At 52.0% G+C, this 21,675-nt stretch overlaps 1 protein-coding gene, 1 long non-coding RNA gene and 1 other non-coding gene across 8 annotated transcripts in view; 1 reads left to right on the top strand and 2 right to left on the bottom strand.

Moving 5' to 3' along the window:
• LOC128109130 (uncharacterized) overlaps positions 1-12,243 on the top strand; it is a 41,224-nt gene extending 28,981 nt beyond the window's left edge. Inside the window, exon 2 of the long non-coding RNA XR_008217680.1 lies at positions 11,917-12,243. This is a non-coding gene — a long non-coding RNA (uncharacterized LOC128109130). The remainder of the gene's footprint in view (positions 1-11,916) is intronic.
• Positions 469-19,341, bottom strand: Patz1 (POZ/BTB and AT hook containing zinc finger 1). 6 transcript variants are annotated; one of them, XM_052736309.1, is made up of 5 exons: positions 17,901-19,339; positions 16,438-16,501; positions 10,534-10,705; positions 3,289-3,426; positions 469-1,917 (listed from the first exon to the last, which is right to left on the bottom strand). In XM_052736309.1, exons 1-5 carry the CDS (start codon positions 19,169-19,171, stop codon positions 1,502-1,504), a joined length of 2,061 nt encoding a protein of 686 aa, XP_052592269.1. In that variant the 5' UTR covers positions 19,172-19,339; the 3' UTR covers positions 469-1,501. The 6 variants fall into 6 exon arrangements, with proteins under 6 accessions (XP_052592269.1, XP_052592268.1, XP_052592270.1 ...); XM_052736308.1 differs by having other exon boundaries at positions 469-1,920; positions 17,901-19,338; XM_052736312.1 differs by having other exon boundaries at positions 1,778-1,920; positions 3,289-3,361; positions 17,901-19,335.
• Trnaa-agc (transfer RNA alanine (anticodon AGC)) lies at positions 7,845-7,921 on the bottom strand. The gene has a single exon. It is a non-coding gene; the product is annotated as a tRNA-Ala (tRNA).
• Positions 19,342-21,675: the final 2,334 nt, after the last annotated feature.

Raw genomic sequence — 21,675 nt, 5'->3', positions numbered from 1 at the left:
GCCATGTCCCTCCACAGTTCTAGCAGGTCATTGCCTGGAGTCCCCCCCAAGTCCTAACCCTTGCCTCACACCTTCCCGGGTTACCCTGTCTGCTGGCTGTTACTAACTGGTCCCCTTGGGCTGCCTTCCTCTTGCAGTTCTAACTGTCTGAGAGCCATACTCAAACCTGCTTGCTTGTTAACCATCTCTCCCAGGAAGTCCAAGGGCTGTTGTGTTCCTTATAGAGCTTGTAAACATACCTGGTGCACAACAGTGAAAATAAGGACTGAATATCTGTTGAGTAAATGAGTCCTGGAGACTTGTCTTTTGGTGGGAACATCTACCCATTAGGCACAGTGGAATCAGTGAAATGGAGAAGAATGGGATCTCTTGGGAACCACTTACTCCCCCTCCCCGGCAGGGTGTCCAGACTACTGATGTCCAGGTCCCAAAGACACAGTTGAAAAACTGGACTCAGGGGAGCAGGCAGAGTATCATACTAATGTTTTTAATATAGTCTGATCAGATCCATTCACATCACAAGGTCAACCTGGGCTTGCTCAAGTGTAACACAACCAAGGTACACACTGTCTCTACCTGAGGTTCTTCCACCTTCCTGGCCCCCAACACCACTGAAACCTCTTCCTGATCAGACTGGAACTTTTTTTTTAAAATTTTGCATAAAACTATTTCTTCCATAGACTTCAAACAACTAGCCAAGTTAATTATGGTACATCTAAACAAAGTTTAATACTAACCCTAACTTGTGACTGCGGTTTACAAAGAGCTGTGTCACCTGGGGTAGCTTTCAGTAGCAATTCACTACAACTGGTCCTAAAAATAACAATAAGAATTAGAGAATCAAAGCCCAACAGCAAGTTGAATGGTTAAAATCAAGTAAGAAACTGGAATTTGGGGTAGAGGTGTCCTCAGTAGATGAGCTTGTCCTGGCAGTAAAATGTTAGCTTCCAGCAGCTCAGGAAGACCAGGGCCAACCTCACAGGGCTCTCAGAGGACACGCATCCTATGGTCCATGGGATGCTGTAGGTTTCTGCTTCCTTAAAAATAGTTGGCCATAAGAGGGTAGAGACCCAACTGTAATTTCTTTGAGGATCTAGGAGGGGATGAGGAATGAAAGAAGTGGGAGGGACCAAAACTACCAAGGTCCAAGAAGGCCTTGGAGTTGGGTTTGGGATCACCAAGAGCTGAGCACCAGAAGTTCTGGCTCAGAACTAGAGGAACCAGGACTGGTGCTGCCAGAGAGGCCTATGTAGTGTTTCTGCCCTTGTCTCATACCAGGTCTCTCAAATATTTCTGCAGAGGATCAGATGAGAGTCTAGTTCTAAGACCATTGGGAGGAATAGGGGATGGACAGGGAGGGGAGCAGGATAGGGGCAGGGATGGGGGTTAAAAATGAATAAAAATCTCTCAGCTACAGAACCCAAAGACATCACTTCCCTCTGCATTCACAGCATTCTCAGCAGTCCCCAGTGGCTGTTCTGTGGGGACACGGCGGCATGTCTCACTTCCCTTCAGGCCCCATGGGCTGCTGGTCCACCTCAGGATCCACTAAAGATGACGCAAACGCTGACTGAACAATCTGAAATCCAAAGGACTCGAGAAGAGACATGTTCTGCTGGGGAGAGAAGGGTGAACCAAGGGCAGGGCCTAGGTCCCCCAAGGGACCCCCCAGGGCCCGGACATGCACCTTCTGGATGTGTTTGTTCAAGTAGGACTTAGAACGGAAAAAGCTCCCACATTCAGGGCATGGGTACTTCTTCTCCCCGTCAGACTCCATCTTGTTTTTAGGGACTGCCATGTCGCAGGAGAAAGAGCCGTTGGCACTCTGTTTCTCTGGTGTCTTCAGGTCACTGGCGTCTGAGAGGTCACCATAGGAATCAGAGCTCTCAATCAGATCCTGATGTGAGCATTTCTGGCCTTCTATGAAAAAACAAAACAGGGAAGAGATGAGGCCAGGCACGGGAGCTATCCCCTCCTGGAGGGGTCATGAGAGGCCAGCTCACAGGCTCTGGAAGACCAGTTTTGGCCATTAACTAACCTGGCAGAACCCATGGAGGTTTGGCTGGTCTGTTAAGAGCCTAGAATGCCTATGGGGGCAAGAGGACAGTGTCCTGGGACCACCAGCCTCCCTCACTGTAAACTCTTCATGCAGATGTGAGTTTAGAGTTCATCATCTCAGCCTGCTTCAAGGAAGGAAGGCTAAAGGGGATCCCTCCTACTTCTGCTCAGAACAACCCAGAGCCCCCCAATTCCTAGGTGCTTCCAGAGTGCCTCTGGAGTAAATCTGTTCTGATTATGATGAGCAGATGTGACAGTGGCTTGTCCCCTGCACTAGACCAGTGGCTCCCTTCACAAAGCAGGCAAAACTAGAACCATGAATGAGATCCTCTACTCCGCTAGATCTTACTGATGGCTCAGATAGCAACCAACCCTTATACAAGGCTTATACAACCTTTCCATTTCTGCAGAGACCCTTCCAGGGCCATACAGCCAAAGTACACAGAAGAACAGCAACTCTCAACAACTTGTCAGCTGGGTAGCCCCGTCTACGCCAAGAAATGGCCCTTACTGCCCTGCTTTGTCCACACTGGGGTATACTGCCAACTAGCAGCTTCCTGCCTGGGTCCAGAGAGCCATGCCAGGATGGGAGGTCTGTGATGGGAGCATGGAGCATGCCATCTCTACCATCTGCCATGCCCCTGGCGAAAAGGCAACAACAACAACATGACACACCCCCAAACAACATGAACCAACAAGTTAATGGTGAGCCTGGAAACTCTTGTCAAACAAACCAACTCCAAATCAGAAGCAGTCAGGTAGCTCATTTACTGCCATGCACCTCACAAATGCAGCCAGAGGCTCTTTGGAAAGGACCACTTGTGGCAACCAACCACCAATACCATGGAAGAAGCCAGCCAATGGCTCCCACCCACCCATAGTATCAACCAAGGAGAAAGCATTCAGCCACAGATCCACACCATCCTGCAGGACAGCAGGCGGTGGATAGACCCAGAGTAACTCTTCATGCAGTTCCTCTTCAGGCCCTAGGGCAACCCTGCAGGGCTCCAGACAATGGGGGCTAGCCAAGAGGAAGGAAGGAAGGCTGGGGAAGAAGAGGCAGGCTGGATCAGCAGTACCTAAAGCCTCACTCACTGTTGGGGAGTGAGATACCCATGATTAACTTTGTCCTGGAGAGCACTGCGATTCTTGCCTCCCCACCACCCGGCCCAGCGCCCTCACAACACAGTCTGCGCAGAGAAGCAAAGTGCAGAGCAAGGGGTCGCTTGCCTTTGTTGCCATAGGTCCTGGCGCAGTGGAACGCTGCTCCCCCATTCAGGATGGGTTCCTGGTGCCTGGAGACCTGGGGAAGGGGAACACCGTGGTGGGTTTTAACATGGACCTTTAAGTAGGAGGCAGAGGAGAAACCTAAACAAGACAAAAGGAGATGAGATCCCACAGCCAGCAAGAGATATCTCTCTGCTCCCCATGCCTTTTCTTTGGCAGCTCTGGCTAGCATTCCCTGGTCAGCTGCACCTGGAAGGAGTTCTCTCCTTGGCTCAAAACATCTGCAATCACATCAGGCCATGAGGTCAGGATGGAGAGTGCCACTGTCCATGAGTCAGCTTCTCTGTAAAGGCTACATTGAAGGGCCCAGGCCAGCCACCTTGGCTTGCTTGGTGCCTCAGTACCAGGCGGTTTGAGTGATGTCACACAGGCCCATGTCAGCTGCAGAGACCATGGCTAGAAACGTGGTTAGATAAGCGTCTGGGGCTCCAGCCAGCAGAAGCCTGCTTATCACTTACAGGGAAACCCCCAAGGAAGCTTCCAGGGGTCCCCTTTCTTCTACCTGTTGGCGCATGCTCTATTTTAACTTTTCCACCTTCAGAACAAGGACTTAAGTACTGGTTCCACCTTTTGAAGAACAGAGACAGGGAGTTGCATGAAGCGGCATCCTGGTCGTCCTTTATCCATGCTGCTCTTCTCGGTTTGGTTGTGGAGCATCCACCAGCCTCTCTCAGGATGAGCTCTGGCCGTCTTAGAGCAGCTTCACTTTACTCCTCACGCTTCAGTTAGTTTAAGGCATGAGCATCTCAAGCTGGAGAATGGATCTTGGGCCAGTTTCCACAAAAGTCACAAGGCCTTGCAAGAATGACGCCACAGAATCAGGCAGGCCAATAAAATGACTGACTTGAGTTTCACAGGAAAGAAGTATGCCATCAAATCCCACCAAAGTCAAGTATCAGAAAAGACCTTTAGTAGGAACCTAAAGGCTTCTAGTGTAATGCTCACTTAAGGGTCAGTGCCCTTTTTCGTTCCTTTAATCTACTCCAGATCTGGCCAGCACATTCCCCAGGTACTTCTGCTTCCATTTAAGTTTGTTTTATTACATTTATTTATTTATGTTTCTTGGTTTTTCAAGACATGGTTTCTCTGTGTAGCCCTGGCTGTCCTGGAACTTGATCTGTAGACCAGGCTGGCCTCAAACTTAGAGATCTACCTGCCTCTGCCTCCCAAGTGCTGGGATTAAAGGTATGTGCCACCACCACTGGCTACATTTATTTATTTACTTGGGGGTAGGGGTAAAGGTCAGAAGACAACTTGTAGAAGTTGGTTCTCTCCTACCATCTCTCAGGCATTGAACTCAGGTCTTCAGAATTGGTGACAAGTACCTTTACCTACTGAGTTATCTTGCCCGCCCCTTGTTCCCTTTTAAAACTAGTCACAGGATCACAGAGAGATTCCCTGCCAAAGGGTCAAAGGCAGAAAATGTACTGTGTGATTTCTGCACAGAACTTGATTTTAAAAAGTGTGAATTGCTACAGCATGCATTCATTCATTCATTCGCTTGTTTTTGGTTTTTTTTATTATATAGTCTAACTCTGTGGCCTAGACTTTTCTGAAATATGTGGCATCCTCCTGCATCAGCTTCCCAAATGCTGAGATTAGAGGAAGAGCAACCATGTCCAGCAAGCCACATTTTGAACACTGCCTGAACAGTAACAAAGGTTCACTTTTTTGTTTGTTTGTTTTTGTTTTGTTTTGTTTTTTTGAGACAGGGTTTCTCTGTATAGCCCCAGCTGTCACGGAACTTGCTCTGTAGACCAGGCTGGCCTCAAACTCAAGAGATCTACCTGCCTCTGCCTCTCAAGTGCTGGGATCAAAGGCGTGTGCCACCACCTCCCTGCCAAAGATTTACTTTTAAATGCTGATAGTGTGGCAGGGCCCAACATTTTGTATGAAGTTGTAAACAGAGTATCCCCAATACTCTACCCATTTAAAATTATTATAATACCCATTTTACTGATGAATTAGAGGCTTAGTGTGATAAAGTAATTTTCATGCATGCCACATTCTTAATTTAAAAGGCTTTTTCTCCTCTTCTCCATCTCCCTTCTCCCAGCAACTGCTGAGATATACCACTTGTCTCCCTGTGGGATGGCTATTCTTGGTTGTCAGCTTGACTACATCTGGAATTCACTAAAACCCAAGCAGCTGGGTACACCTGTGAGGGATTTTTTTTAATTAAATAAGTTGAAGTGAACCCACTTTTAGTTTGGATCTTCTGAGATGGGCAAGATCCACCTTTATCTGGGCCACACCTTCTGCTGGCAGTCGACATAAAGGACATGGAAGGAGGGAGCTTGCTCTCTTTGCCTGCTTGCTTGCAGTCTCGATGGCAAGTCCAGTCCTTCACTGGCATTAGAGCCTACTTCTTTGGGATTCCCTCCTATATTGACCAGCTGAGAAATCCAGCCTCATGGACTGACAAACTAATGGATTCTCAGACCTTCCATTGGTAGACAGCCACTGTTGGAATAGCTGGACCACAGCCTGCAAGCCACTCTAATAAATCACCTTTTCATATATATATATTCCATTTTATCAGTTTTGTTCCTCTAGAAAACTCTAATATACCCTGATATTTTTCTTTCAAACTCTAATAAAATTGCCCTTCAGCTTCAAAACAACAAAAAAGTCCTTTGGACTTGTGCAATAGGGTTCATTATCACAACTGTGTGATAATGTGTTAGAATGGGCTTTGAGGAGACAGAGGGCTGGCCTGTGGGAACCTTCTTTAGCAAAACCTGAGGATAGCAGGTGGTGATCCTCAGGGAAATGTGTTATCAGAAGAATATTGCCTTTCTTTTTTTTTTTGGTTTTTCGAGACAGGGTTTCTCTGTGTAGCTTTGCGCCTTTTCCTGGAACTCACTTGGTAGCCCAGGCTGGCCTCGAACTCACAGAGATCCGCCTGGCTCTGCCTCCCGAGTGCTGGGATTAAAGGCGTGCGCCACCACTGCCCGGCAAATATTGCCTTTCTTAACATAGTTACTTCAAAGACTGGTCTGTACTTAAGGCCTAGTTGTCTAGCCTGCCTGGGGAGAGGTCTTGGGCTGTACTTAAGTGCTTGGCCTGGGGCCAGACACTGGAAGACAGACATTCCTAAGAAGCAAGCTACAGTAAGGAATGGGTGGGCAAGGCTAAAGGGAAGAGGGGAAGGCTTTTAGCCCTGCCCCTCCAGTTGGCATTGTAAAGCCCTCTAAACACATGCCAAACAGGACACAGTGGCCCCACAAACCAGCACAAGACATCGGAACTTTCTGATGATATGATGCTGCCATTTCACAAGAGAATTTTTCTTTGGTTTTTCATTCCTTTGGGGCCTCTGAAGTAGAATGAAACCTCTTTATGGCATGCCAGAACAGGCCCATTACAATGAGAGTGAATGGGAAAAAAAAGCACCAGGAATTATTATAGTCACTCCGTGTAGGGAGAGCTATCTAATAGAAAATACAGCAGATACTCAATAAAAACATCCTGCATGTTCCCCAAAACCATTCTGAGGACTATGTGGCTGGATCCTCTCGACTTCCCCTGGTTGCAGATGGTACTGTCTATAGCAGACTTACTTGGAAAGTGGCAAGAACAGATCCACAGCTGCCACTTAAAACCCAGAACTGAAACACAGCAACTCAGCAAGTCAAGTGTTGAGATGAAAAAGCGGAGTTTCTGAGCAGAATGTGTCTTTGAGGCTAGATGTATTTAGCTGAAATTCTAAGCTCACCCACCTACTCACTGATGAACCAAGAGCCAAAGAGGCCGCTTGAGGTAGGGCCTCCAGGGTGGAAAACTGCACTTGAGACTGCTGACAGCAGGTCTCTCCCTCTCCAGAAACGGGGAGTTTGTCAGTGGCGAAAGGCCGCCCGTCTTCAGTTGCACTTTCTTGCTTGTGTCCCTATAATTCACAGGCATGTTCATGTCCGTGCAGAGACTGGGGACTGCTTTTTCTGTGTCCAAACCCTGGAGGGGCCAAATCTAACGGTGCATTAAGACTGCCAGTGCAGGAGAATGGCATGGTGCTACCTTGTTACCCACGTGTTCATCTGACAGGAAGAAGTTTCCCTTGTGTGTGCTTGCTTGGTTTTGTTTGTTTTTCGAGACAGGGTTTCTCTGTGCAGCCCTGGCTGTCTTGGAACTCACTTTATAGACCAGGCTGGCCTTGAACTCAAGAGATCTGCCTGCCTCTGCCTCCCCAGTGCTGGGATCAAAGGTGTGTGCCACCATACCTTGCCTCCATTGTATGTGTCTTTTTAAAATTTATTTATTTATTCTTATTTTTTATATATTGGTGTTTTGCCTGCAGGTATGTCTGTATGAGTGCATCGGATCCCCTGAACAGGAGTTACAGACAGCTGTGAGCTGCCATGTGGGTGCTGGGAATTGAACCTGGGTCCTCTGAAAGAGCAGCTCATGCTCTTAATTGCTGAGCCATCTCTCCAGCCTCCCGTGTGTGTGTGTGTGTGTGTGTGTGTGTGTGTGTGTGTGTGTGTGTGTGTGTGTGTGTGTGTTTTGGAGCTGAGGATCGAACCCAGGGCCTTGTGCTTGCTAGGCAAGCGCTCTACCACTGAGCTAAATCCCCAACCCCCCTTGTGTGTTTATTTTTTGGTTGTTGTTTGTTCTGTTTTATGATAGAAGGTCTTGGCTGGCCTAGTAATTGCTATTTAGCCCAGGCTAGCCTTCAGTTCATGAGAATACTCCTGCCTTAGCCTTGTAAGTGCCACAGGAGTAGGCTACTAGACCATCTCCTTTGTCTGTGACAAAGGCTCTTCTCCTTTGTCTGTGATAAGATGTCACTGTGTAGCATTGGCTGGCTTGGAATTCGAGCTGTCCTCTTGCCTCAGTCTCTCAAATGCAAAAAATTACAAGCAATAGTGCAAGTTTGAGGCCAGCCTGGGCTTCAGGGCAAGGCTGAAAGATGGCTCAGTGGTTAAAAGCACTCCTCTGTAACAGCACCCAATTTTAGTTCCTAGAACCCACATCATGGCTCATGACTACCTATAACTCCAGTTCTAGGGGATCCAATGCACTCCATGGGCTGCTGCATTCACATGGTCATACACACACACACAATTTCAAAATATTCCAAAAAAGTAACAAAGTATTACTGGACTGAAAGATTTCAGAAGATACCTGTAAGTTCACCTGATTCAACCTTACCTGAGATTATTCTGCAGTGCCTGGGACTGAACACAAAGCCTTGGCATGCAGGCAGGTGCTCTACCACCAAATCACAACCCCAGCTCTACGAACATTCACTTATTTAATTGATAGCCTTGGTGGCACAGGGCAAAGGATGACAGAGAGTCCCCTCATCCTCTTCCACCCTCTTGTTCGTTGACATCTGTGTGCTGCTATCCCTGTTTGGCCGTCCAGAGGCAGCATCCAGCTTTTCCTCTCCTCAGAATGGCTGCAGCTGTTTCCTCTTCTGAGTACCCAGCATGGGCTAGACCTGGAGGAACATGTAGACTGCTCTCCAGCCTGTGGCCACCGTCTTGGTGGGCTCTGGGTTTGCTCTCTTGAATTCCACACCCTAGTCCCATGGCTTGTAGCTGTGCTGAAGTCCTCTTGCAGCTCTTGAGGAAAACTGTATCCTAATGGGCTAACTCCGTTGCTGCCTCCACCTGGGCTGCTCAGAGCCCCGAGTCGCCGCTGTCCTGTTCTTGCCCTCTTCTGTCACCTGGGCTGGACTTGCAGTTTTATTATTAATGTCCTCCACCACTTTCAGCAGTTCTCAGCTCTGCCCACTGAGCCAGTTCCAGGATTGGTTACTTCACAGGAAACCTGACCAAGTCCTGCTGATGGTGCATTTTGGCAAGTTTAGAGTTATTTTGGAGGTACTCTATGAAAGCCAGGTTAGGATGAAACAAGGCAAAAAAAAACCCAGCTTTCTAAGACTGGAGTCTTTCTAAGACACCTGCCCTCACCACCCCACTGTTTGCTCTGAGAGGGAATGAAGAAACAGCTGAAGCATTCACAGCAGGTTTCCCAATGGAACAGGCATCAATATTAGGTGGCCAGCAAGGCAAATGTGAGGGTGTGTGTAGTCTCTGGAAGGCACCTGGCTCCATGACTCCAAGAAAACTTCTACCCAGCAGAGTGTCTCCATCCAGAACTTTGGAACACTCAGAGACAGTGCTCTGCAGCAGCCTTGTGCCTTGTCCAAACCAGACTATCAGGAAGCAGCATCACACCATTTTACCATTTTACAGAGTAAGGAGGAGCGTCCCAAAGGTGCAACTCCTTGTGGATTCAGAGAACTCCCAGCTACCTTCTCTCGGGGTCCTCACAGCAACTTCATGAGATGGAAAGGGGAAGAAGGTTCTTAATCACTTTTAAGAGAAGAAGCAAGGCAAGGAGAGCCCAAAGCTACATGGCAAGGGGCCGGAACTAAACTCTGTGTATCCTGATTCCTGGTTCGTTCGATGTTCAACCCGGTAAGTCAGATACTAGACTTATAAAACGGTGACACAAGAGTGCCCCGGGAAGCAACGAGCAACATGCCCATCTGGTCAAAGCAAGCACAGAAGGAGACCAAAGAAGCAGCCTCGCTCGCCCCAACTCCTTCAGCACAGACACTGTCTGCAACAAACTCCAGCACTTCCAACAGCCAACTCTACCCAGCAGAGCCTCAGGGCCACGCCGGACTTCCTCCAAAACAACACTACTGCCAGCTAGACACTACACAGGCCAACCTCAGCCAACCTCAAGCGCACTGCCCTGCTCAGAGCCCCTTCCACCTTTGTCCTTCAAGGCCACAATCGGTTTGGAATCGCTTTTAAAGATTTACGCTAGAAAGCTTTGTCTCTCACTTATCTCTAGATCCAGCCTTCTTCCCTGGCCGTTGACTCTCAAATACCAGTGAGTGAGCTAGCAGGGCCCTTTCTTTTATAGCCCATTCAGGCTAATGACGCCTCGCCAACCTCCGTTTAGTATATTTGTGAATTCATCCTCTCCTGCCACTTGGGCAGGTGTATTTGACCCCGAGCTTGGGGATCACCTTTTTCCTTCTGTTCCCATCATTAAGTCTCTTGGGACTTTTTAAGCACCCAAGCCTCTTGGAAAGGAAGAGGTTTCAAATGACTAGCTGAGGGATGTGCTCAAAGCCTGGGTGAGGGCATTTCTCATTCAGTGGGGAGGGTGGGCTCCCCAGAAGATCAGGCTCATACTCTGAAGTGAGGAAACAGTGGGGATTACCTCGGTTACAGATGCTGCAGAAGTTGCTGGGCCCCTCACTGTGCTTCTTCAGGTGGTCTGCCATGTACGCTGCTCGCAGGTACTTCCCACACACCTGGCAGGGTACCTTGTCTTCGTGACAGGCCAGGTGGGAACGCAGGCGGTCTCGAGTAGCAAAAGAGGCATTGCAGGTCTGAGTAGAGAAAGGAGAGCAGGATGAGAAACAACCAACGTCTCACACTTGACCGAGTACACCAGGAAGCAAAGCCGTTTCTGGTAATCCTGTGAAATCAGTCCCTTTTAGAAAGCTGGATGGTTCAGCTAAGGTTCTACTCACAATGCCTAGTGGCTGCCCTTCCTTCCCACAATGCTGTTTCATGGGATATGTGAGTTGGAATTATTAGTTCTTTACCACAGACAAGATCAAAACATGGCCAGTTAAGTCCTATACTCCTCTATAGGAGTGAAGAATTAAGTATTTGTTCATTTTTTTTCTCCCCATCCCCTTGGTTTTTTGAGACAGGGTCTCATGCAACTCAGGCTAACCTCAAACTCTGTGAAGCTGAACTTGACCTTGAACTGCTCACCCTTCTGCAAAGTGCTGGGGTCACAGGTGTACACCTCCACATCTGTTAACCACACAGCACTGACTTGAGGGGCACTGGCTATAATAAGTGAGTTACAGCACATGAACCAGTCTTCCTGTTCCCCATCCCTGGGTTTCCCCTTACTGCTTTATACAAAGAATCCAATGTATCTGTTTCATCCAAATATGACAATTGTCTTGGCCACAGGGAAATGGAAAGGCAGGACAAACTACAAAGATAACACTTCATAATATTCTTGTAATGTGAATTAAAAAAACAGCTTATAAAATAAATGAGAGTCCGTTCTGCTAATGGAGAATGGAGAAAGTGGGCTGCAGACATCAGGAGTATTTGTGCAATGTTATGTTGGGGAAGTGATGGCAGCGACAGTGACAGCAGCCTGCAGCATTGGCTGAGCAGGCCCTGAGCTCACATTGATAGTTTGTCTTAAGCAGTTCATCGTACAGCAGCCCCCGCAAGGCAGGCTGTTACCCCTGCACACTCCAGGAGTGTGTACCCACTGAAAGGCACAACCCAGCACGCCTCACAGCCAGGCCCTATAGCTATGAAGTAACGGTCAGAACCCACACCCTGCGAATGAGGGTCTAGTTCCCTAGTAATTATCTCTCCCCAACCTCCCTTCCTCTGTCGGGGCCTGCAAAGGCTGAGGTGCCTTGGGGATCCCAGAATGTCACAAAGCCTTGAAAAGAGGTGGATCCAGTGGCTTTCAAGCTATTTTGGTTCCATGGAGATGCCTCAGGAGCTAAAGTCAAATTGAATTTAAATTTCTTTTCCCTGTGTGTGTTCTCTGCTTTAGGACTGTAAGAGAAAGCAGCTTCCCATTTGAGGGTGCTGTTATTAATCCACTGGCAAGGTGCCACCCCATTAACTTGCCAGAATGGAGCTCCCTCTATTTGTTTAGAAGTGGACCTGAAATCTCAAGGTAAGTGTCTGAACACTGTCACCACATAGACACATGTATCTCCTTACTGTAGAGTCAAAGCATGAAGCCGATAGCAATGCCGTGGAGGTAGAAGTCGCCACCATTTCCCTCCTCAACCCCACCCAGACACCTGCACCAGCACAAGCCTCCTGTTCCTCTGTCGTCACAAGTAAACAGTACTAACTTAAACAGGTCACCCTATGACATTTGCTTTTGTGTTTTTCTGTTTAATTCTTTGACAAATGAGGAAGCTAACAATTAGATAGTGACCTTGCCCAAGACTCAAGTAGTAGAGAAAGGAGCAATCTAGACATCCTGACCAGACCAGTCTCCAAGCCATCTTCCAGCCAGAGGTCTTTTTATCTTGACCAATTCATAGCTGGGCAGACAGATGCCCTGTGAGGATGCAGGACAGCCAGGTTGAGAACTGGCCTCAAGTCTTACCACTTCTGAAGCCAATACATGTGCATCCTATGAAAGAAAGGTGTTGACACTGACCCTATGTACTTGGTCTCCAGTTCTGTCCTGGGGCAAGGATAGGCAGGCAAACTCCAGCACCTGGGCAACCCAGAAAGCATCTTGGATATTCAGTCTCTCAGTCACAGGAGGACCCAACCTAGGGATATCATCATGACCCAGTGATAGGCCACAGTGAGGGGAATTCAGACTTCCACCCAGCCTAGCGACCTGTAAACCCCATACCTCTGGGGGAGAGGGGTAAACATATTCATCATCCAGGGACAAGAGCTAGCTCTGTTAAAGATCCCCTGCAGCTGTAAGAGTGGGGGTGCTTGGGTTTGTTTTTTCAAACAAGGCCTCACCATGTAGCCCTGGCTGTCGTATAATTCTGTAGACCAGGCTGGTCTCGAACACAGAGATCCACCTGTCTCCCTCCCAAGCACTGGGATTAAAGGTGTGTGCCACCTCAAATACCGAGAAAGTTTTAAGCCTCAGAACTCAAAGGAGCTACCATGAACCAGATGAAAGTATTCAGGATTGTCTTCCTTTTTCTAGGGAGAGGAAGCCTGAGGCAGGAAAGATACCTTGTCTCTCTTGACAACCATGTGTAATCTCTCCTTTAAAGGCTTTGCTCGGTCATACTTTGGTACCCAAGATAATGGACAGCCAACCCTAGATTATCCCCTAGTGGATTAAATATTTGGGGATTAACTAAGCAAAATTAAAATCGCAGATGCAGCTGGCTTCCCTACCCCATCCTTCACTGATTCTCTCTCAAGGAATAAGGCTAACTTCACTCCAAGCAAACATTAGGAATGCCAATCTCCAGCTGGGATAAAGACACAGCCGAAGCTATCACCTTGTTATAAAGCCAAACTAAAGTAGCTGTTGGCTTCCCTGTTCAATTGACCCTCTGTGGCTGGAGTCCCCAGGCTTTTCTGTGTGTGAGTCCCAGTCTGGGCCAACCAGAACTTCAGACAGCACAGAGCACAAAAGAGGCTGGTCACGTGACTCAGGAGAGCAGAGAATGGGCTGAGGGAGACTGACCTTAAAGGGGACACCCAGAACCTGAGACTCAGAAGAAAGAACTCCCCATCCTGCAGACGGGGAGTCAACAGAAGGGCCCTGAAAGGAGCCAGTCAGCAGCACAGTATGACTGCCTACTGGCTTGAAGTGCCTCCTGTGCCCACAGCCAAGGCTCACAGTCTGCTGCGATCAGGAGGCATACCATCACCACCTGCCACGGAGCCTACCATGCTTAATGCTTACCCCACCACACTTTCTAAAACTTTCAGTCCCGAGTGGGGCAGCAGGAGGATAGGACCCCAAGAACACTAATGCACACCCCTAACCCTAGGAGGCCTTAGCAGTCTGGAAGCCATAGGGGGCATCTTGAGAAGCCAGGAAAAATCTAAGAGTAACACATGAAAGTCCAGTTCCACTGGCCTTAGCTGCTTTGTTTTGAGTGTACCCCTCCACCCCCCCACTCATCGTTATCTGACCAGCCTCAGATACGGGGTCACCAGAAGCAATGGGAGAGGGCTAAGACACTCCAGTCTCTCAGCTCTGGCTGAATTCCAGGCCAGGACAATGGCTGGGGCATGTGAACCAGTTAAGGAGACTCAAGCCTGAGGCTCCCTGCCCCTTACCTTCAAAAGGCTTTTTTTTTTATCAGTCTGAGTAAATGGCCCCTTTTATCCTCTGTGGCTGAGGCAGTCCCTGAAGTTTAACCAACCCTAGAGTGTGGCGGCTAGCACATCATACCTTGCTGGGTCCTCTTTAGAAAGTTCTGGCTACAGGGTCAGGTCTGTGAGTGTGTGCTTAAGGGCAGAGGCATGACAGGAGCTGGCCCGTACACCAAGGGACAATGATGCCAGTTGTTATGACAGACCAAGGACAAAACACACAAAGCCTCAAATGTTAGAATGAAAACTTTTATCATCACTCCTGATCTCCCAGCAGAGTCTGCAGGGCTAAGGGACACACCAGAGGGACCTGGGGGAGGGAGTGTCTGTCTGCTGTCAGCCCCTACAGCCATGTATCACAATACAAAGCTACTGGTTAGTTGAGTTCTGAGCAGACGAGCTAAAAAAACCTCAGACATGAGCGTAAGTCACTGGGCGGAAATGAAAGCAGGACCTTGTGAGGAGGAAGAGTACAGCACAATGACCCCGCTGAAGCCGGGCCAGAGGCTTCTCCGGAGCGGGAGTGACTCCCGGGGGGAGGAGGGTGGCCAGAAACCCCAATCAGAAGAAAGTGAGGCCAGGGGAAGGGAAGCACATAGGCTGGGGCTGAGCTCCAGAGTCAGCCAGCCAATGTTGCGTGCCCGGGCGTCACCTTTTGAGGTAGGGGAGGAGAGACGAGTGTTCAGAAAGAAACTCAGAGGCTTTGGGGACACTTAGAAAAGGGGGCACTTAGAAAGGTGCTCCTTGCTATCACTATTTGAGAGTTTCAAGCTGGGGAATACTTTAGGACATCTTGGGAAGATCTGGAATGGTGGGCAGGAACCATCTTGCTGACCTCTCCCAAAAGCAAGGGTCTCCAGCAAGCCACCACTCTCCTCCACCTCTCCAGAAGGACCCAGGCTAGCCTACAGGCCACTGAGTAAAGGCCCGGCTGCCCTCTGGAGTTGTCCAACCCTGCCTCAGGTATCCTGGTGGGGCTGTGCAGAAGAGAGCATTGCTGGAGTGTGCTGGGCTCAGGTTTTCAATGGCTGGGAAGGACTTTTTTAGAGAGAGGGAAAAGGCGGTATCAGGAACTGAATGGGACGACCTCCACAAAGCAGGCTGGGCAAAGTCCCATGATGGCAGGTCACTAGGAAGAGGTTCCAGGGGCGGCAGGCCGCTGCTGCTCCCAACCCACACCTGGAAAAAGGGCAGAGAGTGCAGGTTACCCCCCCAGGCCACCGGGCACACCCCCACTGCCCTCTGGGCTCCTCCTGTCCTGCCTGGGGGCTGCTCAGCACGCTACCTGGGAGTCAGACTGTGCTCTGTGACAACAGAGCCAGAGATGGAGAGGCGGGAAGCAGCAAGGCAAAGACAGATCCCAGCAGGCCTGTCTTGAACCAGCATCCTTGCGAGAGGCTACCTAGCCATTCATCTGTGAGCAATGTTTACTCCTATCCCTGGGGCTCTGTCCTACTGTGCACATCCATTCCTTCCTCTGATCTCCTGGAATCTGCCCTTGTCAACAGGTCTTGAAATCAGTTGAAGGCACTTGCCATAGCAGAGGGAGATAACCAAGAAGACAGTGGTGTTATTTTTCATCACACAGAAATGCTCAGAGGCCAGGAAAGAAAACTCATCTTCTAGGTGCCAGCAGAGCCCCCAGATAGAATTCAAGCAGACAGGAGAAAATCCAGTCCAGGCTTCCTTACATGATTCCACATTGGAAGAGAATGCCTTGCCTTGCTCTTGATGTTGGCGTTGGAGATGGGATCACCCTCTACCTACCTCCAGCCTCGCCTAATGCCATGCTTTCTCCACTGATGGAACCCAAGTTCCCACTCAGCTCAAACCAGGGGAAGGGTTGTTGGCTGGGCCACCAGAAGCCCTTTTGAAATCCCTACAGTTCGGACAGTGCTGGGAACCAGCAGCCAGGCCCAGCAAGGTGTCAGACCCACCAAGACAACACTTGTGCAGTGTGGCCCACCAGCCAAGGAGCTGGCAAAGGCCAGGACAGGAAAGCTAAGCAACAGAATGGAGGCAAAGACTGGAAACCAGAACCAAGGAACCAAGAAAGAGGATCTCAGCCCTGGGGGAAGCAGAGGGGGCTGGGGTATAGAACAAAGGACGAGGGAGGACATGGGAGAGACAGAGTGGGAGGCGTGTGGAAAGCAGTGGTCAGTCAGCTGGCCCAGTGCAGCAGCTTGCTCATGACCAAGGCTGGGAGAACAGCAACATTCTTCCACCCAACTACACCCTGCCCGGTTCCTACCTGACACTTGTGAGGTCGCTCAGAAGTATGCACCTGCTTGATATGTCCGTTCAAGTGATCAGGCCTGAAAAAGAGATCAACAGACTTTAAAAACAAGACATCAAAAGAGATGGGTCAAACTTGGCCAGTCTTCCTCCCCCCCCCCACTCCTAGGGAGGACTCCACCCCACCCCAGTAAGACAAAGACAAAGTCACCACCAAGCTTTGGCTCCGAGGGCCCAAGCATCTCAATCATTTCCCCCCCTGGGGGGAGGGGAAGCAAATGTTTCCCTCTGATCTAGCTAACCCCACCCCACCCACCCCACCCCCAACAGAAATTCAGTGATTCCTAGGACCTGAGGCAGCAGCTTTAGAATGACAGGGGGATGCCTTGCCCAGCCTTTCTGGGAGGGGGGTGTGGGACTCATTGTCCAGACCAAAGCCCCTTAGAAGCTCTGCGTTCCCCTCCCCCCAGCCTCTCCCGCCACAGCAGCCAATGAATGCCACCCGGATGGAATTCAGTCCCCAGAGGCCAGGGATGGAGCCTTAAGTCCCCAGCTGGGCTGGCAAGCCAGATGCCCGCCAGAGCAGGTGGGCAGGGGCTGTCTGACCGGTAAGACTGGTTGGAAGTTGGGGCCCCTCTGAGGGAATTCCCTGTCCCTAAGCTCACACACACAAGGTCCTCAGGATTCCAGTTAAAACCAGCCTTTTATTCAATACTCTCAAACTGGAAGAAAAAAAAAAAAGCACAACCCTCTGCTCCCAGGAAGTCCTCAGTTCCCAGGAAGGCTCACTAAAAGTTAAAAAGAGGGCCTCTGCCTTTCATTCTGTCCTGAAAACAGACGAGGAGCTGTGGGTTCACTGGATTCTATTGCCACCAGGTCAGAGCGCATCAGCATTCCAGCATTACTATTGCAAAACAACCCTGAGTAGCCGGCTTTATGCCTCTCAATCCTAGGGTCACATGAGGGGCAACGCTGGAGACTGCTGCTGCAGGCTGGCCTACTCAAACTGCGTGGAGGATCTGGGCCTCGGGAGTGTAAGGAGTCCTAGACGCACTTGTTCAGTCCCTCCCTCCGCAGCCATTCAGGCGGGGAAAGTCGAGGGAGGAGCCCAGCCTCCCGCCCCCAGAGGGGGCCCCACGCCTGGTGCCGGAAACACAAAGGGAACCGGGGGAGAAGAATGGGGAGGCCCAATGGCTCTGGCCTGAGGAATCCGGCCCCTTCCCATAGGCCCCCGGAGGATGAGGACAGTAGTGCCCTGGTGCCGGAGAACTTGCCTGAAGGGACGGATGCAGCTCTTGGCCACACCAAATCAAAACCAGGGGTCTTAAAACATTTCATTTAAACATGGCATGCTCTGTTAAGGTCCAGTGACCCTCCACCCCCACAAGATCCACATCCCCATATCCTGGCAAGGAACTGTCTCAAGAGGCATAACTAAGATAGTACCCGGCAGAGAGTGGGGGAGGGGGCCATTCTCACCTGGAGAAGCCTTTCCCACAGCTCTGGCAGATGTACGGCTTGCCCACTGACCCATCATGGGACCTCACATGGTAGGACATGCGGTCTTTTCTCTTGAACCGCAGACCACACACCGGGCAGGAGTACGGCTTCTCCCCAGAGTGGGACAGCTTATGCCGGTTGAGATGGTACACATCACGGAAGATCTTGCCACAGATCTCACAAGCCACCTGCTTCCTGGTCCGGCTCCTCTTTCTGGGGCCGTCGGGGTCCTCGGAGATGGGTAACCCATTCTCACCCAGCCTTGGAGGAGGAAGATCGATATAGCCCAACTGGAGGCTAGTGACGCCGTGCTGGGCCTCATGTTGCCGGAGTCGGTTGGCATCAGTGAACACCTTCCCGCACAGGCCACATGGAAGGATGCCTGCTTCCCTCAAGCCCCCTGGAGACCCAAACATGGAGTCCAGCAGATTGGCCTTCCTGGGGCGTCCCCGGCCTCGCTTGCCACTCAGTGGAGGAGCACTGGATGCCACATTGGGGAATGGAGAAGTCAGTAGTTGGGGGGATAGGGGTCCAGCCACCATGGGCAAGCGGTCCACCCCAGGTAACACAGGCAGGGAAGCTTGGCCTGCAATAGCTGCACCTGTGGCCCTGGCAGCCTCTTCCTCAGGCTGCATGCTGCCAGCAATACCGTTACTGTTGGCTGCCAAGGCTGCCCCGTTGGTCATGTCCAAAGGGAAGCCCAAGTCAGAGGTCCCAGGAGGGCGAAAGAGCATGATATCAGCCCGGGCAGGGGGCACCAGGATCTGCACGTTGGATTGTTTGATGACTTCCTGGCAGATCTCGATGACCGACCTCATCAGCAGGAACTTGGCGGCCGTCATGAGCTCAGGGAAGCTCTCTAGGCGCACTACAATTCGGGACGTGTAAGCGAAGTCCAGGATGTCTCCGAACACTTTGGAACTGATGGTGTGCATCTCCAGCTCGCGGCTGCCTCCAGTTCCGCCGCCCGGAGCCGCCGCCGCGCCTCCTACATCAGCAGGACCCCCGTCTGCAGCTCCGCCGTCGCCCAACTGGGCGCTGAACACAGACTCAAAGTACTCGCTGCAGGCAGCCAGTACGGCGCGGTGCGCCGGGAAGCTCTCGTCGCCCACCCGTAGGAGCACGTCGCAAAAGCGCCCGCCGTTTTTGCGTTGCTGGTTCAGGTTGTGCAGCATCTCCGTACTGTGTCTGCTCACCTGGTAGGTGTAGCAGCCCGACGGGCCACAGGAAGCGTCGTTGACCCGCTCCATGGCCGCTGCCCCCTCCCCGCTAGCCGGGCCGGGCACCCGCCGGTCCCCAGTCCCTTCCCCTAGGCAGCGACGCCTGGCTCAGCGGACAAGTCACACTCCCCGCACGTGCGGCCCGGGGCTCGGTAGTCCTCGCAGGTGCGCCCAGCGCACACGCCCCCTGCCCGAATCAGAACGTCTAGACCCAGCGGTGCACTGCCCCCCCACATAGCCACCCCACCCCCTGCCGGACCCGGCGCTGCACTCACTCTCCGCCTGCCCGCCTCCCTTTCTCGGTCTACCTTCCAGGGGGCAAACCAGCGAAGAGGTGCGCCCCTCCTGCAAACGCGGCCACCACCTCCCCTCCCGCCCGCCAGGCGGCGCCGGCGCGCAGCCAAAAGGCGCGCGCGCGCGCAGGGAGGAGGAGGGGTCCGCCGCGCAAGCGCAAGCGCGCGCTCCGAGGCTTTTCCCGGGCCCGCTGGGGGCGCGCGTTGCGTCCCCTGCAAAGCGCGAGCCGGGGCGGGGGCTCCGGAGCAAAGGAAACAAAAGGCGAAGGCGAAAGCGGCGGTCGGCGCGCGCGGGGGCGGTGGCGTAGGCCGGGTCTTGGAGCCCGGCGAAGGCGGCGGCCGAAGCGAGTGGGTGGCAGCGGCAGGGTGGGCCCTTCCCCAGGCCAGGCACGGGTGGCGGCGGAGCGGCGGCGCTGCGGCCCCAGGCTCCGTGCGTTCGGAACGGAGGAAAGATGGCAGCGGCTGCACTTCCTCTTGCACTTTCACCCCTGGGGGGAGGAGAAGGAGGGGGCGATACCAACAACACCCCCCCCCCCCCAGCTTGCAGAAAGAAAAAAAGCAGCAGGCTCGGCGTGGGGGGTCTCGGTGGCCCTGGCCCAGCAGCACGTGCGCACCGGGCTCCCTAGCCTGGGCCGCCTAGCGCCGCAAACTTTCCACTTTCTTTGTGCCGAGCAACCCCCCCTCACCCAGCGGAGGATGCACGTCCCCCCATTCCCTATTTATACACCCCCCCCGCAGCTCCGCTCCCCCCCCCCCCCCGCTTCCTGCCCCCCCACTCCCCAGCTCCGCCAATGCTAGCGCAGCCTGAGCCCCCCGCCTCCCCACCCCGCCCGCGGGGCCGGGGGCTGCAGAGTCAGCCCCCCCACCCCGACCCCGACCAATACGATCCGAGTGCCGAGCCAGCAAACCAGCTACAGCAGCCCCTCCGCTGCCCGCCCAGAGTGTAGGCGAGCGTGCGGATCTGAGCCCCCCCCCCCCAGCCTGCCTTGCGCACCCGCAGGTCGGGCGGGCATCAGCACCCTGCCTAGCTCTCCTTTGATGGCCGATTTCCCTAGAAGTCGGCTGCGACCTCCTCCCGCTCTGCAGCTCTAAGGAGGACGCGGGGTCCCGGCCCGACGCCGGCGGAACCTTCTGCCCGCCTCATACTGACCGAGGCAAATGGCGTGCACGTCTGGATAACTAGGGAAATAGGTCGTTTTCCCCCACACACCGCTCCTTGGGCTTTGTGCCCCAGGGAGCGTGAAGTCGCCTGCTCAGAGAAGCGACCGAATGATGGCGATGGACAAGATGGACAAAATCAGCGGCCCCTGTACGTTCCAGTAGTTTTGAGGGAAAGTAGGGAACCCGAGGATGGAGAAGTACCCTCGATCTTCTCCAAGCCAGAAGCATGCCTAGCGCCTTCCGCCCTATAAAATGCCGGGCACTCTGACCACGGACCCTGCGGCCAGGCCTGAGCGCTTTGTCCCTAGCCCGCCTGAGGATGCTACCAGACGAGGGTTGGACACGGAGGTTCGTCTGCTGGGGCCGCCGCGGAACCATTGGGCTCAGAGCCTGAGACTGTAGGCAAGGCACGTGTACGGGCGCGAAGTTCCCACAGTTGCAAGAGGAGCGAAGTACGCATTCCAAACTTTACACGGTTCCAAACTGAGCGCTTCCATTAAATGAAGCCGTGTGTGTGGAAAAGCATTCTGGGTATTAGCATGCAAATGAACAGGCTCGGCTTTAAACTCGGCTTGGCTCGAGGTTCCCACCATCGTGTGCCTAGCTTGTGCCTAGCCATGCGCTCTCTGTGGCTTCTCTGCGTGGCACTTTAAGAGGACCCTAGTTCAAATCCTAGACCTGAACTCTCTGGTTGTGTCTTGGTGCCAGTTACTTGGCTTCTGTGAGCCAGTTTCGTAACCTGTACACTGGACAAAGCGACATTTCTCTTAAGAATTGAGAATTCACCCTCAGACAGTATATTCCAGACTTAGCTGGAGAAAATGATGGATAAGACTTGAGGAAAACTCCCTGGCCATAAAGGAAGATCTGCCCTCTTAAAACCAAACCCTGTGTTAACAGCAAGCTAGTTATTGCCTTAATCTCTCTGTCCCCAGCATTTTGGAAGCAGATTCTGGGAACTAGAAGTTTTTGTGTTCAACTGTGCTTGCTGTTGAAGGTTCCAAGACAGCATACATCTAGTGTGTTCTAGGGCCCTGTTCTTTCCCAGGCTAGGGGGGCTGGGGAGCAGAAAGAAGAGGG

This window comes from Peromyscus californicus, unplaced genomic scaffold, assembly GCF_007827085.1.
Source record: "Peromyscus californicus insignis strain IS unplaced genomic scaffold, ASM782708v3 Scaffold_13__1_contigs__length_99412109, whole genome shotgun sequence".
Lineage (NCBI taxonomy): Eukaryota > Metazoa > Chordata > Mammalia > Rodentia > Cricetidae > Peromyscus > Peromyscus californicus.
This window is presented reverse-complemented; position numbering and strand designations above follow the sequence as displayed.

What these genes read in the sequence shown, in the direction of transcription:
- Patz1 (XM_052736308.1), bottom strand. Translation starts at nt 19,171, where the DNA reads ATGGAGCGGGTCAACGACGCTTCCTGTGGCCCGTCGGGCTGCTACACC. An exon ending in TGTGGGAAAGGCTTCTCCAG is followed by an intron (nt 16,502 to 17,900) that starts GTGAGAATGGCC and finishes TCTCTTTTTCAG; the next exon opens with GCCTGATCACTTGAACGGAC. An exon ending in AGCGACCTCACAAGTGTCAG is followed by an intron (nt 10,706 to 16,437) that starts GTAGGAACCGGG and finishes TTCTCTACTCAG; the next exon opens with ACCTGCAATGCCTCTTTTGC.